Here is a 16,800-nt window from a genome sequence, read left to right as displayed (position 1 = left end):
GGTCCCTACCTAGGCCCTAACGGGCTCATGACCTCACCAGTCCACTTCTGGTCCTGCCTGTCCCTGCAGGGACCTCATTCCAGAGTGTTCCTCATCGCACCAGGAACCCATCCTTGCCCTCCCTCCCTCCAGAATGCCTGCGTGATGCCTGGGCCTACAGGACCCTCTCTGTCAGGCCTCCCTTGGTGAATAGTCCCTGCCCCTCGCAGGCAGCCTATACTGGCTGACCACACTGTGCTGCTGCTTCCTCTTATATTTTCTCACTCGGTCCTCAGTCCCCCTGAACATTTCTGCAAAGCAGGACCTCTGCTGCAAAGCGGGTTCTAGGATTATTTCCATTTTACAGGTGAGGAGACCAAGACTCAGAGAGGAGCAGTCACTTGCCCAGGGACACACAGCAGGAGTTTCAGGGGCTTCCAAGCCATATCTTTCCTATAATCACATGAGATTTTTGGAGGGCAGCAGACACGGCTCCTTTCTCCTTGACCCTCCTACCTCCAGAGCCCAAGGAGGCTCCTGCTGGGAGGCAGGTACTTTCACCAGCCTCCCCCCTTGGGAGGCTTCCCGATGCTGGGGCTGGGTCCCCTGTTGTGCTGACTCAGTGCTTCAGCTCAGCCTGCCTTATGGTCATTTGAATCCCCAGGGCCGCTACCCACCAGTCACCCTGCCCCATAACCAGGTGGTGCCCAGCCCAGCGACCCCCGGACCAACTGCCAAGAAGGGAGGTGTGCTGAGTACTCACCTGCTCACCGCAGTGGATTCTAAATCTGCAACTCAGGTAACTGGGAAGCAAGTGACAGAGTTACTCCCCCAGGTTGCCAGGGCCAAGAGCCTGCCTAATCCAGGCGCTAAGCTGGGTTGGACTCTGCCCACCATCAGCAAAACCACATTAACCCGGAGGCTTCAAGTTCAGGCGTTCCGGTTAACTGGATTTGATGGATAGCTTATTTTATTTTAGAGAGATAAAGGAAGGGGGAAGAATGAGAGAGAAAGAGAGAGAGAGAGAGAGAGAGAGAGAGAGAGAGAGAGACATTGATTTGTTGCTCCACTTATTTATGCATTCATTGGTTGATTCTTGTATGTGCCCTGACTGGGGATCGAACCCGCAATCATAGTGTATAGGCATGATGCTCTAACCCACTGAGCTACCCGCTGGGCGGTGTGCCGCAGAATTTTAGTAATTAGTTTGTGTGCCATGAGATGAAAAAGGTTGAAAATCACGGACCTATGGAATAAAGACCCCCCTCCTTGGCCTGTCATTCAACACCTGCCATATTATTGCTTTAATCCACGTGGAGGGAATGGGAACTTCCACGTATTAAGCAGGTCCTATGTGCCAGCCCTATGGGCAGCACCGCTCAAGTATTATCAACTGGATTAGAAGCACCGATGCTAGAGCCAGACTGCCTGGGTTCCAATCCCACCTCTGCCACTATGTGACTGGGCAAATTACATAATCTAACCCTCCCTCAGTCTCATAATTTGTAAAACTGGAATGATGAAATGAGTTTTATGTTGAGTGCACAGAACAGGGACTAGCACAGAGTAAGCATTATACAATCGCTACTATCAAAATAAAGGTGATGAAGACCAAACTATATGATGGGCATCTGCTAGCACTTTATCTGCCTCATCTGAGTGACACCTGGGTTAAGGAAGGAGTCTGTGGCCACACATCTAACCAGGAGACAGCCTAGACCCATGGTCGGCAAACTGTGGCTCGCGAGCCACATGCGGCTCTTTGGCCCCTTGAGTGTGGCTCTAACAATGTACCTACCTATATAGTTTAAGTTTTAAAAATTTGGCTCTCAAAAGAAATGTCAATCGTTGTACTGTTGATATTTGGCTCTGTTGACTAATGAGTTTGCCGACAACTGGCCTAGACCCAAAGCCCAGATCTGTCTCCAGAACCCAAGTGCTTACCTTTGATGGTCTGTACTGCTGACGAAGAAGGGATCCCCCTAGGTCTAAACTTCCTCATTCTCAGCTTCCAAGCATGTAGAAAGATGGGAAGTGATGGGAAATAGACAAAGCTTTCTCCTTCTGAGAACCCATTGATGCAATTTCCTTATCCTTATTCACTGGGCACGAGGATCCTCAATTCTTTTCTTTGTTCTCCCTTTACTAAGTGGTTATTTCCATAAGAAATAACAACTACATTGTTTTTACAGAACCCTCAGGAAAAAGTGCCATGGCCTTTTTGAACTTTATTTTTTGACCTCCGTATGCCTGTACGCCCTTAGTATTTAGGGAGATGCTTCCACAGGGAGGTCATGGTGGGCCACGGCCCCCGCCCATGTTAGAACAAGGAGACCAGAATGTCCCAGGATGGCAAAAAGTTTATACTCTTATAGATGCATGGGGAAGAAGGGACTGGTTGCCTTAGAGCAACAGGGCCCAATTCTCTCACTTTGGCCAACCTGAGACCCTGGCCCAGACTTTAATCTGTACACCTGATCAATGGGGAGCGGTAGTTGTGAGCTAGTCCTAGCATCCTGGACGGTTTAGGGGCCATGCCCCCAAGAACAGGTTTGCCTTAGACATACATTGACAGAAGTAAAAATATTTATTTTTTTATCTTAGAAAACTGGCCCCAGAAAATGGCCAATACTTTTTTCAGTTCATCATCTTGACCCTTCACAAGAGAAATCTTTTCATCAAGAGGTAAAGTATGTTGATAAAAGCAATTTTAGAGATGTGCTCAGATAAAATTATTTTGTATAAACCAGCAATACAGGCAACACTAAAGTTCAGTCTGAGCTCTGTCATGTACAGTCCATGAAGGAGAAAAGACAGTAAGAGGTTGTCTGCAAACAAGGCCCTTAAGAAACCAAGAAAACTTCAGTCCACCAGGAACTGCACCGTGAGCCTGGGAACCCCCCGAGTTGCCAGGAAGGCCGAACCCCCACCTCCAAGAGAGCAGCTTCCACTTTCCTGCCCAAACACCGTTCCACCTGGCTTCCAGCGCCTGCCTCGGCTCTGCACCGCCTACCTGGCCTGGGAGACAGGAAACCAGGACACTGGCTGAGATGAACGCCGCTGTCTGAAGCTCAGGGCAGCACCTGCGGCCCACAGTGAGGAATGAGCTCAGAAGCCCTTCCGGGGCACACTGCAGGAACGGTTCCTTTTGCAAAGGTAACAAGTTAGTGCAGATCAGCCCATGAGCAAAGCAAATATTAAAAATTCTAGAAAGCTGGTTAATGCTCCCGATTTCCCTTCTGATTGTCTGTTCAAGCTGCAGCCTATAACCTGCTAGAAGCCAGAAGGGAGCCCTCCTCGGAAGGAGCCGTGCCGGAAGTGGCTGCAGCCAGCGGGAGTGCAGAAAGCTCCCCTGCGCACAGGGATCCCGAGGCACCAGTAACCCCGAGAAGGGCTCATCTGAATCCAGGCAGCACACTGAACCCCTTCTTTTGCTTTTGGGGGCTTGTGTTTATTACAGGTCACTGTGGTGGAAGTAGTAGTCTCAGTCTCTCTCACGTCAGAGGGCAGACAGGGATAGGGATCCTGGAGCTTGTCTTCTCGTGTTCTGGCTGCACAATTAAGTCCCAGGAGCAGTGTGGCATGGTGACAATTTACTGCCTAACGGCCCAGTCTGTCAAGAGAGTCAGGCAAGGACGAGAGGAGCGAGTCATGCTCCAAACGGAGGCTGGCCAGGGAGTGCTTCGTCTTCCTTCCTTCGGCCCAGATGAGGCAGCTCCTTCCCAGAAGCTGTGTGAGGATTAAGAAGAGTTGTGCTCAGCTCAGAACTGGACCCAGTCGGTGCCTGGCTGAGTCTGGCTGGAAGTTGCCCTGTGAAGGGAAGACAGGGAGGGGTGAGAGGGTTTAGATGTTTGAAACTACAAAGCAGATAAAAGGTGGCTTCACTCTGGACAAAGAGAGCTCCATCAGTAAGTTCCCACATTTCTGCCATCTTCTCAAGAAGTCAGCTCTGAATATTCTAGAGCAGAGGTCAGTAAACTGGAGCTCAGGGACTAAATCTACCCCCCTTATTTTACAAATAAAGTTTTATTGGCACATAGCCATTCATTTACATATTGTCTGTGGCTGCCTTTGAGCTGGAAGAGCAGAACCGAGTAGCTGAAACAGAGACAAGATGGCCGGCAAATTCTAAACTATTTGCTATCTGGTCCTTCATAGAAAATGTGTGCTGACTCCTGTCCCAGAGCCTGGAGCAGTAGGATTTTAGCACCTTTTCACCCCGACCCCAGACCCCAGGTAAAGGCTTGAAATGTTATGGGGTCAGAGAGGCCTAAGGATGGGCCTCAGGGGTCCCAGAAGGAGAGGCCAAGGCTAGAAGCCAGGTTAATTCTCAGTGCAGTGCTCTGGGCGGGCTGGGCCAAGGGGAGGAAGGAGGTGCTAGGAACAAGCCAAAGCACTTGACGAGGGAGTGTGAAGACCAGAAAGAACTGCAGGAGGCGGCTCCAGGCCACCTAGCAGAGGAGCAACAAGCTCAGGAAGGCTGCAGCTCTTCCTGGAGAGCTGTGCCACCCACACGGGTGCTCTGGGGCTCTGTCCCACCAGAGAATGTGACTCCTCACCCTGTGGATTTTGCAAAGTCTCCCCAGATGTCGGCGGTGGCAGTAGTGGCAGACGTGGGCTGCGGCCAGGACACAGTGGCGCCTCCTACTGATGTGGCCAAGTCCGATCGGTAGGGAGAGAAGAGAAGGAGACAGGAGTCAGAGATCTGTTTGGTTTTCTCAGTGACCCTGAAATCAGTCTCATAATTCCAAGTGGCTGAGAAGAACACATACAGAGACGTGCTTTTGGGCAACTAAACATCAAGTTGGCACATTTCTACCATCTTCTCATGAGCCCTTGAGGGCTCCTGGAGAGAAAGCAGAAAGCCACATACAAGGTGGAGGGGAGGGGTGCCAGTGAGGGCGGGTCACACACCATCTGTCACACATATCTGAAGTTGACCCTATTTTTTAACAGTTTATATTGAAAATCTGTTTAAAATTTACCCTTTCACCCTGGCAGGCATGGTTCACTGGTTGGAGTATCGGTCTGTGTACTGGAGGGTCGTGGGCTCAATTCCCAGTTAGCATGTACCTGGTTGCAGGTTTGGTCACTGCCCCCCATCGGGGTGCATGTGAGAGTGAATCAATTGATGTATCTCTTTCACATCGATGTTTCTCTCTGTCCCCCTCCCCTTCCACTCTCTAGAAATCAATGGAAAAAATATCCTCACTCCTCGGGTATTAAAAAAAAAAAAAAAGAGTACCATCTCCTGCCCTGGCTTCTTGAATGGAAAATGCCCACCCAAACTGCAAGATCATCTTCACACAAAGCCCTCAGTCCAGTGTCGGGATCATCCAGCTAAGACAACTGTGTGTCAGACATGTGCCAAGTCCTGAGAGCTAAACTGATTAGCGGTCGGGAGAGCCATCCAGAAAAGGCACCACAGAAGCTGCTATCTGTGCACCTCTTTGCCGAGGTGGGTGGCACAATGGGGCCTCAGTGCCTGCTTTTGTGCGTTTTAGGCACCTCCCTGGACAGTGCTGCCAACTGTCCCTGTGCCTGCCATCCTCCGCCTTCCCACCAATTTGTTATTTCTAATCTGCTCTGGGCTGAGACCAGATAAAACTCAGGCCCTCAACGGTTTAGTTTTATAGTTCACCACGTGCTTAACATCCCTTATCTCCTCGGAACCTCACCACAGTGCCTGGGGAAGACACGCCAGGACCAGCTGTTCCTTACGTCTGAAATGGAGACAGAACAGTGACAGAACAGGACTGTCTAAGGATTAATAAATTAATTTATATGGAATGCTGAGAACAGGCCCAGCACAGTGACAATAACATTAGTAAAATGGGGCTAACAAATGTGAGCACTTACCATGTTCATAAGGGACATCACATCTGATCGCTACAAGAGACCTATATTGTAGGTATCATTACTACCCCATCCTACAGATGAGAAGGCTGAGGCACAGAGAAGTGGCAGTTTTCTGATATCACACTACTGATAAGCTAGAATTTGAACTCAGCCGGTCTGGTTTTGGAGCATACAGTAAATGCTCAATAAACATCAGCTAGTCATGACTCTTATCATCCAACACCATTTAGTTTGTAGACATGCTAATTGCCTATTGTTCACATCAGCACATAAACCCTTGAGAGCAGGGACTTGGTGTTATACTCACAGTAGCCCCAGGGCCTAAAATGCTACCTGGCACATAGCAGGTTCTTCATGTAATCTGCTAAAAAGGCACCAGCAACCGAGGGAAAGCCTAAGACAGTGGCTCTCAGACCTCAGTGCACACACAAATAACATTAAGATTGCAGATTCCTGGCCCCGCCCCCAGCGATGCCCAGGCAGGTGGTCCTGTGACCTCACTGAGAACCAATGCTGAAATAATAATCCTTGGGGCGGGGCAGGGGGCTCGCTGCCTGCTGCTCCCGCCACTTCCTGGGCTGACCTCCAGATAGGGGAGCCAATGTCCACGAGCCTGGGATGGAAAGAAAGCAGGCTTCCTGCCTGGATCCTGCCTCCAAGCTGGTGAGCAGTGTGTGGAGAAAGTGGGCTGGTAACAGCCAGCCAGCCTGGGGCCGGCCAGGGCATCAGGCAGGGTGGGGAGGCTGGGCTGGGAGGCCAGCACTAGGTACTAACTTCTGGAATTCCGGCGTCTCTAGAAGGCATTCCTTACATCCTGGAACAAGCACCACACAGCTTGCTGGGGGGACTGCCTCTCAGCTTCTCAGCACCCCGATGGCCTTGCTCCAAACGAAATGTCCAATTTCATTTCTCACCGCTCACCTTGGCGCTCCTGTGCTGCATCCACCTCCCTCAATGCACCAGGTGTTTAAAAGTCTGAGCCTTTCTGCTCTTCCCTCTGACTGGAGTCCTAAGTGTTCCCTGCCCCAATCTCCTTCCTTCAGGGCCCGGCTCAATGTGACCTCTCTCGTGAAGCCGCCCCCCATCATGAGGGATGGCAGTGAGCCTGGTCTCCAGTCTCTGGCCTGTGACTCCTGTCTCCTACTAGCTCTCAGTGCCCTATGAGCACAGACTGTGTCTCCATCACCCACTCACTCAATACTCACTGAGCAGCCTCTGAGAACTAGGGACCATGTGACGCCTTCACAAATGAGTTGAAGTCCCTGCCCATCAGGGAAGGACAGACAAGACACCCTAAGAGTAAGTGGTGGGAATCGGGGGAACAGAGGAACCCTATACCCAGTGTGAGCAGGATCAGCTGTGCTGTGCTCACCTTCCTGCTGGTCACATACAGCTACTAAACGACAGATCAATGAGTGAAGGAAGGAAAAACAGCTGCCAGCAGGGAGAGGAACCCACAGGCACAGACTTGGCAGCAAGTACAATCACCCCCAAGCACTGACCTGAACCGGGAGCCACTGCTGGCTGGGCAAGGGACCCCTCTACAGACAACTGCTCCCCAGGGGGAGGGATGAGGGTGGAGGGTTTCGCCCCCGGGGGAGGGGGCAGCAGGCTCAGTCCTCCTGTGCTGGCGGGCCGTGCTCGGGGAGTCCCAGCAGCTCCTTCCTTCTTCTTCATGTTCTAAAGAGAGGAGAGGAATGTGAACCAGTCAGTTCTGCTGGAGCCCCACCGCTATCAGAAAACCCCACAAGGAGGGCCAAGGTGACCCCAGTTCCCAAACGTGTAAAACCAACAGATAGATGGTCAAGACCCGTCCAGCACTTCCATTGTTACGAGATGTATTCAACGCCTCACAATTCTAAAGTTATCACAAACACATTTAATTTTAACACCTGAAATTATTAATCATCGAAAAAGGCAAAATCAAACATACCATGAAACACCGTTATGTACCCACCAGAATGGTTAAAACATAGAACATAACTACTGACAAGGGGATGGAGCAACCAGAAGACTCATACTAGTGCAGTGCCCTGGCTGGTGTGGCTCAGTTGATTGCTGGTCAGGGCACATGCCCGCATTGCAGGCTTGATCTCAGGTAGGGGGCATGCAAGAGGCAGCTGATCGATGTTTCTCTCTTTCCCTCTCTAAAAAAATCAATAAAAATATTAAAAAATAAAAAAAGAGCACTCACACACTGCTGGTGGGAGTGTCAGGTGGGTAAATGCCTTTGAGAAACTGTAGAAAGCTGGGCACCTGAAGTGATGTCCCTGCAATTCCCCTCTCAGACACAGACCCATCAGAAATGCCCACGTCTGGGCCCCGAGAGACATGTGCTGGAACATTCTTAGCAGCACTACTTGTAATGGCCCCACACTGGAAGCTACCCAATGTCCACCATCAGTTAAAGGGGTAAGTCATTGGATACATTCTCACAATGGGATATGCCACCACAATGAGAATGATTCATGCAACAGTGGGGAGGCCTCGCAAATACCACATCAGTAAAAGAAAGAAGTTGTACACAATAGGGTACAGAGTGTATGACTCAATTAATAAAAGCTGAAAACAAAATTCAGGGTATTCTGTCAGGCAGTGGTTACTCGAGGTAGGTAGTTACTAGGAAGAGCAGGAGAGGGGCGTACAGGGCACTGATAACCTGCTTCTTGATCTGGAGGCGGATCTGTGTGGGTAAATTCCAGTTTTAAAAATTCACTGAGCTCTGCGTATCATACTTCAATAAAACATTAAAAAAAGCAAAAATCTGAGCACCAAGCGTGGGCCAGAAATCTGGAGGAGTTACAGGATGAAGACGACCTGGATCCCTACTTGTAAGGAAAGCAGCAGCTTAATCAAATGCTACGACCACAGCCCTGAGTCAAAAGCCCTCAGAGCTCAGTGTGAGTCCAGCTAGGCTGGCTGTTTCTAGCTCTAGGACCCTGGGCAAGTCCTGTCACCTCTCCAAGCCTCAGTTTCCTCGCCTGTAAAAGGAGAAAATATTTAATTCAGATGAGAAAGTGCCTGAAAACACTACCTGGCACACAGCTGCTCAGTAAATGTTAGTTTCCTCCCAGCAAGAGAAAGAATCACATCCCAACCAGTCCACTGCATTTTCTCTTAAGGGCCAGATAACTCCAAGGTCCCAAATCATCACTAGCATGAAGCAGAAGAGAGGAGAAAGAGATAGTAAGTCAAGAGGAAGAGCATTATTTTAGGGTTACAAAGTTTCTTCAAAATCAAATCCATGTGGTCCTTGGTTCCCCCAAATTATTTCAACTCCACCCCCGTAATCGATCAAGGCCAAGTCTTGGCAACCTCGCCAGTCCAACAGCAACTAATAGGGCAAAGCCAGAAGCAGGCAGCTCAGGACAAAGACACAGCGAGCCAGGACCACACCACCAGCAGAAGGTACCCACGACCCCCTGTGCCCATCTTGATGTCTTCCTGCCCACAGCACCCCCAAAGCTTCCTTACTCAAGGGGTAAGGTCAAGACGCTGCTTGAAATGGGCACACTGACCCCCACTGTAACAGCCAGGACAAAATTCCCAGCTCTGGCAACGAGTGACGGATATTCCTTCTCAACTCAAAGGCTTTGCACATGCTGTTCCCTCCCCTGGAGTCACCCTTTGAACCTTCCTCCCTTCTTTACAGGTCACTTCTGCCAGGAAGCCTTCCAAGAATCTTGTAACTCTGGGCTACACACACACCTTTCCTCTAGGACAGTGGTCGGCAAACTCATTAGTCAACAGAGCCAAATATCAACAGTACAACTATTGAAATTTCTTTTGAGAGCCAAATTTTTTAAACTTAAACTATATAGGTAGGTACATTGTTATTAACTTAATTAGGGTACTCCTAAGGCTTAGGAAGAGCCACACTCAAGGGGCCAAAGAACCGCATGTGGCTCTCGAGCCGCAGTTTGCCGACCACAGCTCTAGGAACTCATGGCCCTGAGGACATCCCTAGGTCATAGAACCTCTCCAGCCATGTTGTACTCACATCTTGACTTGCCCATCTCAACTCTACTTGAGAGGACAGCAGAGCCCTCCCATTCACCCCCATGTGTAACTGGCACAAGGTAGCTGCTCCATAAACATCTGCCGGACTGAAGAGCTGAACTGTGAGAAAGAGTGGGCTCGGTGTGGCGGGCTCAGTGTGGCGGCCACAGTATCGCCGGGTCATGGCCAGTGCAGCCAAGCACAGGTGGGACTCACCGCAATGTTGAGCTTGATGGTCTGGCCTTCCTTGAAGCCTAGGTCCAATCTGGGGCCTTGGTCTGGGTTCTGGGCTTGTTTTGCAAATTCAAATTGCTGTTTCACCCACCTGGGGGGAGGAAGACACAGGTGAGGAAAAGACCGGCTGCTCTGCATCCACACACTCACTTCACTACCACCTGCCATCAGTCCAGGACGAGGCTTTTATTGCAGCAGATGGTAGAGGAACGCAGGCTGGGGAGTGAGGCCTGAATTCAAATCCCGCCTGTGACACTTAAGTAGTTGCATGCATATCAGTTTCCACATCAGCAAAATGGGCTGAACGGTCTATGTCTTAAAGCCTGTTCTAAGGATTCAATGAGATCACTTATGTAGAGCGTCCTAACGCTGGTCTTCAATCTGAGAACTTGGCCCTCTACTCCCCAGCACTTGGCATGAGAACTAAGATAAGGACTCCACCCCCACCCCCCACCCCAGGGCTCATAAAGCAGATGGTGAGACACGACAGATGCTAGGTAGGAGAGAGCAACACAAAGGTCTTCCATAAAACACCCATCCATAGCCACCTGGGGCAAGGGCCCCAGCACAGGGGAGAGCCAGAGAGGCCTGCTTGTGAGCAGCCACGCTCCCCACTGGCTGGAAGCCAGAGGTGGAGGCCTGCGGATGGCAGGAAGCAGTCTCCCTGCCCTGCCTTGAGCTTCCGAAAGGACCACCGGGGCACCTGTTGGGTGGCCTGGGAATCCAAGCACCACTTAGTCTATCAGAGCAACAGGCCCAGAAAAGCCACAGGAACCTGACAAAGACTCCGGCTGCTCAGGGGCTTATAAGGGAAGAAAGGTGACCCCTCAAAGTCTGGGCAGCGGAATGAGGTGGCAGAGATGGGCCTGAGGAAAAAAACCATGACTTCAAAGCAGAGAGGAGGCCTGGAAGGATGCAGAGAAGCGGGCCTGTCCCAGAAGAGAAGTGAGTTGTCCTGAGGCTCTGCTGGAAGACAAATCGCACACCACCACCTGGGATCCTAACCTGGGAAATCATTCTGTCCTGGGGGCAGGGAGGAGGCATGAGCACGTGAGTCCCGAACCACTCACTTGAAATGGTCCTGCAATGCAACGTTGAAGTCAAAGGCATCACCTCGGTCCCCAAAGCCAAGTCCAATGAACGCCCGTCGTCCTAGAGGAGGACATGTGATCAGTCCCACGTGGAGGCAAAGAACCCTTTCTCACGAGGAGGAAGCACCGAGACCCTCACGTACCATTTTCATCTTCGATGCGGATAACAAAGTACCTGCTGGAATCTGTCACGCTCTCCACGGCTGTGCCAGGAAACTGATCCACTGGGGCCTGAGCAAAGAGCTCCCCTGAAAGCACAAGTGAGGGTGAGCCCTGAGCCCACTCCAACCTGATGTTCCTATATCCCACTGGGGCCTTTTTCCTGTGAGGCAGATGGGCAAACCTTACTCTGGGATTCAAATCAAATCCATTCTGGCTGAGGGGAAGACATAGAAATAGAACTAACGAAAGGTTTAAGTCAGATGAGGCTTAGTTTTAGTATTTCTCATTTAACCATTCCATCTGGCACCTGTTCCATCTGTCTTACACATTTACATACCTGCCTGCACCCTGAGGGCCCTGGGACAGGTATATCACACCTTCGGAAAAGACCTGGTACCTGAGGCAGGACTGGAGAGGAGCCGGGGAACCCAGTGGAAATGAGGGAGAAAGTTCTTGCTCCCATAGAAGAACCTGAAGCAGGCCGATTTAGTCTCAGAGACAGAGCAAGAGGGACTGGTTTTAAAAGGAGCCCTGGTGAAATGCAGCCCCGTGTCAACTACAGCTCTCTGGGGTGCAGCGCAACACACACTTCTGTGAGCATTTATGACTGGCATCATTTCCCCGTGTGATGATCTTTGTTGGTGCTTTAAATATTTAGCCAAATATTTTCTACTGAAACCTGTGGTTTAGAGGTGACTGCAATCCAGGGTGAGCTGGATCAGAATCTGTGGGCCTGGAGTCCGCGGCTTCTGGTTCATTTCTCTGCCCCACCCGTTTGGTACCGGGGCATCCGGGACTCACCTGGATGTCTTCACCCGGGAGCAGTGGTTCTCAATCAGGGATGGTTTTACCTCCCCTTCCCCCAAGGGACATCTGGCAATATCTAGAGGTATTTTTGGTTGTCACAACTTGGGGGGTAGGGGAACCACTGGCATGTAGTTGGTAGAGGCCAGGGATGTTGCTAAATATCTTAAATTTGACTTGACAGCCCACAACACTCCCCTGGCCCCAAATGCCACTAGTGCTGAGGCTAAGAATCCTTGGCCGAGTGACTGGAAAGCGAGAGTCAAACATGACCTAGTGGGCATGACGCCAAGCTAAGAGCATCCTGGGTGAGGCTTGATCCTGAGCAGTGACTGGCTATTACATTAGGTGGTTCCCTTAAAGTCAGTTCCCAAGGGAACAGGTGTTCCATTCCCTTGTGACACCACCTGGCACATCCCAGCAAATCTCACAGCCAGAGTTCTCTGGCCTGGCCATGGCAGCTGTCTCCTCTACCTCCTCTGCAGACAATACTCACCCAGCCAACCCCATGCTCCAGTTCACAAAGCAATTGGATGGGTTCCCAACAACCTGGTGAAGTAGGAATTAATGTGATCCCTATTTCAACAAAAAGGAGGCCAAGGCACCAGAGGTCATGTGACTCGCCCAAGGTCCCACAGCTCAGACACAAATGACACAGTTCTGAGAATTCATTTGTCTACGAGTCTTTGCACTTTATACCACTGCATGAAGAAAAATGTCTACATATTAGAAAAACAGACAACCGAATGTCGAGGCACCTGACTGAGCAGGCACTGTGCCCGATCCCTGCTCTGGGGGCTGGGCTATTCCAGGCCGTACTGCTCTCCACAGCCCACCCGGAGGCATTGGTGGTACAGGGCTTCCGGAGCGATTTCCCCAAAGTGACACCTGCCAGCTGACCCCAACACCGCCCAGCCTGGCTCGTCCTCTCACCACAGAAAGAGCTAAGGAGGCAGTTCCAGCTTTCAGTTAATGGGCGTGGTTGGTCTGGGGAGTCACCATTTAGTCGATAAACAGAATTCTTGAGCAGCAGAGCTCAGCGGCAAAGGGCTGTGTCTTCACCCAGCGTGTCTCAAGGCAACCTCTAGGCGTTCCCACTTGGGACCAACCTGTAGGTCTCCTCTCCTTGGGCTCCAAAATTAGTATTTTTTTAAGGACCCCCCCCCAAAAAGAACAGGTGCTTGGCAAGAAATGCCCCCTTTAGTGCTTGTGGACAGTGGCTACTACAATTAAAGGTGAGGGAATGGAGGAGGCTTAACGGTGCACTTGGGTCTTTGATTTCCACGACAGGTCCCCATGACCCCCGAGAGGCCTCATCAGGCCCGGGCTGCCTCTCCCTTCGCAGAGTGGGAGGCATGGCGTCTCAGCCCCGAGCAGGCCTCCCTTGCCTTTACCTGAGGTTCTGTCCTCCAGCTTGATGTAGGCCACCTGCCCTTTTGCAGTGATCCGCAGCCGGCCACTCCATGACGGCTGGTCCAGCTGCCACTCCGCAGCCCTAAGGGGACAAAAACGACTGAGCCTCTGCCGGGGTTCCGCTCCATCGCTCCAATGCCGGGGGTGGGGATGGGAAGGGCATGTGGGCTGCTCGCTCTAGACCAGGGGTTGGCGAACTTGCTCTAAAAAGTGCCACACAATCTGTCACAACTGCTCTGCCATTTAACCGTGAGAACAGCTATAACCAATACATGACTATTGGTGCTCGAAGGGTAGTAACCAAATGGCCTGAGTGTGGCTGTATGTCAGGGACATTTTGTTAACATCGAAATCTGAATTTCATATAATTTATAATTTTCACATCATGAAATAGTCTTCTTAAAAAACTCCCCAACCATTTAAAAATGGAAAAACCCTTCTTAGCTTGTGAGCCATACAAAAACACAGTGGGTCTCTGTATGCTGACCCTGGTTCTAGATTAGAGAGATCTTCTCTGAGGTAGGACTTCCAGTTTTCTTTTTGTAGAGGAAGTAGCTCCTGGGGCCTGTTTGTTTAGGACACTGCTAGGCAGTGGTGGTCAGAGTGACCATGTGGGATCATTGAGACCAACTTGGGAGAAAAGTAGAGAGGGGAGCAATCATTAGCAGAGAAAAGGAGAGCAAGAGAATATCCACATGAGAAAAGTGAATGGATGTTGAAGAAACATTCCAAAGGCATTCTGGACAGAAAGAAACCCAGGGTGCGGCTCAGTGGTTGAGGGTCGAACCATGAACCAGGAGGTCCCGGTTCCATTCCCGCTCAGGGCACATGCCAGGGTTGCCAGCTCCTATGCCAGTAGGGGGCGTGCAGGAGGCAGCTGATCAATGATTCTCTCACCATTGACGTTTCTATCTCTCCCTTTTCCTTCCTATCTCTGAAATTTAAAAAAAGAAAAAAATCCAAAAAGTCATAGACCTACCGCAATGGCCTCTTTTGGCTCTTTTAAAGCAGTAAGCAACTCTGTAAAACCCCCAAATAGCCAAGAGCCTTGGGTGTTTTCACAACCCTTTCCGTGGAAGTCCCTAAGTGAAATGCCAGAGAGACTCCGTCACTGTGGCCTCGGGTTGTCTGCAAGGCCACACAAATGCAGACTCTCAACTCACAAGTCAGCCGACTCCGTTTCAGTTCCTCTTACTGGGGCAAAAGGCCTTAGACTCAGGCTGAGCAGAGCTCTGAAGTTGAAGTGCAAGGGCCGACAGTTTCCTCTATGGCAAACCAGCCAGCCCTGACACTTGGTATCCTGGCTTTCCCGGGGTCCAAGAAGGGCCAAACCTATTTTACTGAAGGGCATGGGGGTCGACGACCATCCCTGGTTTGGCAGCCCAGGTCCGGCTGGATGACAGAAAGCAAATGTGTTTTTGGTGGTACTACGGTGGCTTTCATACGATTTTAAAATCGCATCATGGATGTAGCCGGTGTTCCATAAAACATCTGTTCACTATAAAATCGTGGGCTATGAGCCTGTGTTAACACAATCGGAAGCCAGATCTGTCGACACCCCGTCATTCTTGTGGTGGGGCCAGTCCCGATTTCTGTATTTCCAAAGAACTTGGACAAACGCTGCCTTTCAAAAGCCACCCACCCGCCCAATGGCACACGATAGGCAGCCATAAGCTAGGTCGTCTGTACCAGGTACATCTTTTCCCCTTTTGACAGGGTTCGTCTTCTTTTGATAGGTCATACATGCACATGGTAGCACGATGCCAAGAGGACAAAAAGGTGTACAGTACCAGGAAGTCCCTGCAACCTCCCACCCCACCCCGGTCCGCGCCCGCGGGGCCGTTCCTTCCAGACACCCCGCATGTACTAGCACATGTGTGTTTACTCGTCTCGGGAACATTTCGCCAGAGAAGCGCAGATGGATTCCTCCCAGCTGCCGAGGCTGGGGGAAGGCGAGACGTTCAGGCCACGGGAGCTGGGCAGGGAGGGGGTCCCTGGCTTCGCCATCGGCCTTAAGCTCCCCGGAGCGGTCCTTCTGGCCGGTCCCGGGCTCCCTTCCTTCCCCTCCGGGGTTTCCGCCGGGGAGAGGGCCCCTCCCCCCTGGAGGCGGCCAAGGATCCCTTCGAGGCCGTCGGCGAGCTTTCAAAGAGAAGGGTTGGTGACACCACCACCGCCGATCGCTTTTTAAGACACCTGGAAGCCATCGGGTCCCCAAGCGCGAGACCAGGCTTCAGCGCCCTCCCCGCCACGGGGAGCCGGTGCATCCCTGCTCTGCCCACCAACCGGGGGCCGCCGCAGCATCACCTAGACATCCCCCCTCGCCCCTCAACCGGCCGGGGCCGTCCTCCGGCTCCCACAGTGGGCGTGTCGGGCGGAGGGAAGGGGGTAAGTCGGGCTTAGCCTGGCCCGGCGGCGGCGGTCACCTGTAGCCACGGTTGGTGGCCCTCGGCGGGATGCGGTAGACGTGGACCTCCGGCTTGACACACAGGACCGACTCGTACTCGCCCTCCTCCATCTCGATGCCCACAGCCCGCCAGACTTCCGGCTCCTTCCAGCCCGGGGGCCGGAAGCGGTGCGACTCTATGACCCGGGTCGGGCTAGAGTGGCAACTCGCGTGCCTCAGCGCCTCCAGCGCCCGCGCGCCCCCTGCTGGAAACCCTGGTTCAAGACACACGGCGGACCCAGGAGTTCGCTTGATGAGAACCAGGGTTCTCTGGGGACTCCCCTCTCCCACAAGGCCTCATGGACCGCAGAGAAAACGTCAACACTGACTCCACCGTTGTCTGGTCGTGGATTGTCCCTATCGCCTGGACACTTACATCTGGGACCCAGTTGCCTGAGATTCAAAGCTGTGGCGACTTGCACAGCTCACCCTGAAGACTCTCTCTTACAGCCTTTTGCCTCCTCCTCCTGACTCTCTAAGACTTGACTGAGGCTTCTCCTCCTAGAGAAATCCATACCTGACCCACCATGCTTAGCGGGATGCCCCTACCCGGCCACCCTTATCCTAACCCGCGTGCTCAGGGTCTCCTGTGGCCGAGACTCAACAAAGAGTTGTATTCAAAGCAGCAAAGTTTAGTAACGTAAGTGTGAAACTGAATAAAGAAATTCCATTTAAGCCCGGCCGGCATGGCTCAGTGGTTGAGCGTTGACCTATGAACCTGGAGGTCACGCTTCAATTCCCGGTCAGGGCACATGCTAGGGTTTCGGGCTCCATCTCCAGTGTGGGGTGGGCAGGAGGCAGCCAATCAATGATTCT

At 51.7% G+C, this 16,800-nt stretch overlaps 1 protein-coding gene across 3 annotated transcripts; it reads right to left on the bottom strand.

The window, feature by feature from the left end:
- Positions 1-2,547: 2,547 nt before the first annotated feature.
- On the bottom strand, positions 2,548-16,095 carry NECAP2 (NECAP endocytosis associated 2). 3 transcript variants are annotated; one of them, XM_070404186.1, is made up of 8 exons: positions 15,965-16,095; positions 13,523-13,623; positions 11,306-11,410; positions 11,142-11,223; positions 10,054-10,162; positions 7,341-7,518; positions 4,539-4,626; positions 3,640-3,789 (listed from the first exon to the last, which is right to left on the bottom strand). In XM_070404186.1, the coding sequence occupies exons 1-8, from the start codon at positions 16,054-16,056 to the stop codon at positions 3,741-3,743; spliced, it is 804 nt and encodes a 267-aa protein (XP_070260287.1). In that variant the 5' UTR covers positions 16,057-16,095; the 3' UTR covers positions 3,640-3,740. The 3 variants fall into 3 exon arrangements, with proteins under 3 accessions (XP_070260289.1, XP_070260287.1, XP_070260288.1); XM_070404187.1 differs by having other exon boundaries at positions 4,539-4,623; XM_070404188.1 differs by lacking the exon at positions 4,539-4,626 and having other exon boundaries at positions 2,548-3,789.
- Between the last annotated feature and the right edge of the window lie 705 nt (positions 16,096-16,800).

The sequence above is a fragment of the Myotis yumanensis genome, unplaced genomic scaffold (genome assembly GCF_028538775.1).
Source record: "Myotis yumanensis isolate MYYU_CA2020_CCGP unplaced genomic scaffold, mMyoYum1.0.hap1 SCAF_2, whole genome shotgun sequence".
NCBI classification, from domain to species: Eukaryota; Metazoa; Chordata; class Mammalia; order Chiroptera; family Vespertilionidae; genus Myotis; species Myotis yumanensis.
This window is presented reverse-complemented; position numbering and strand designations above follow the sequence as displayed.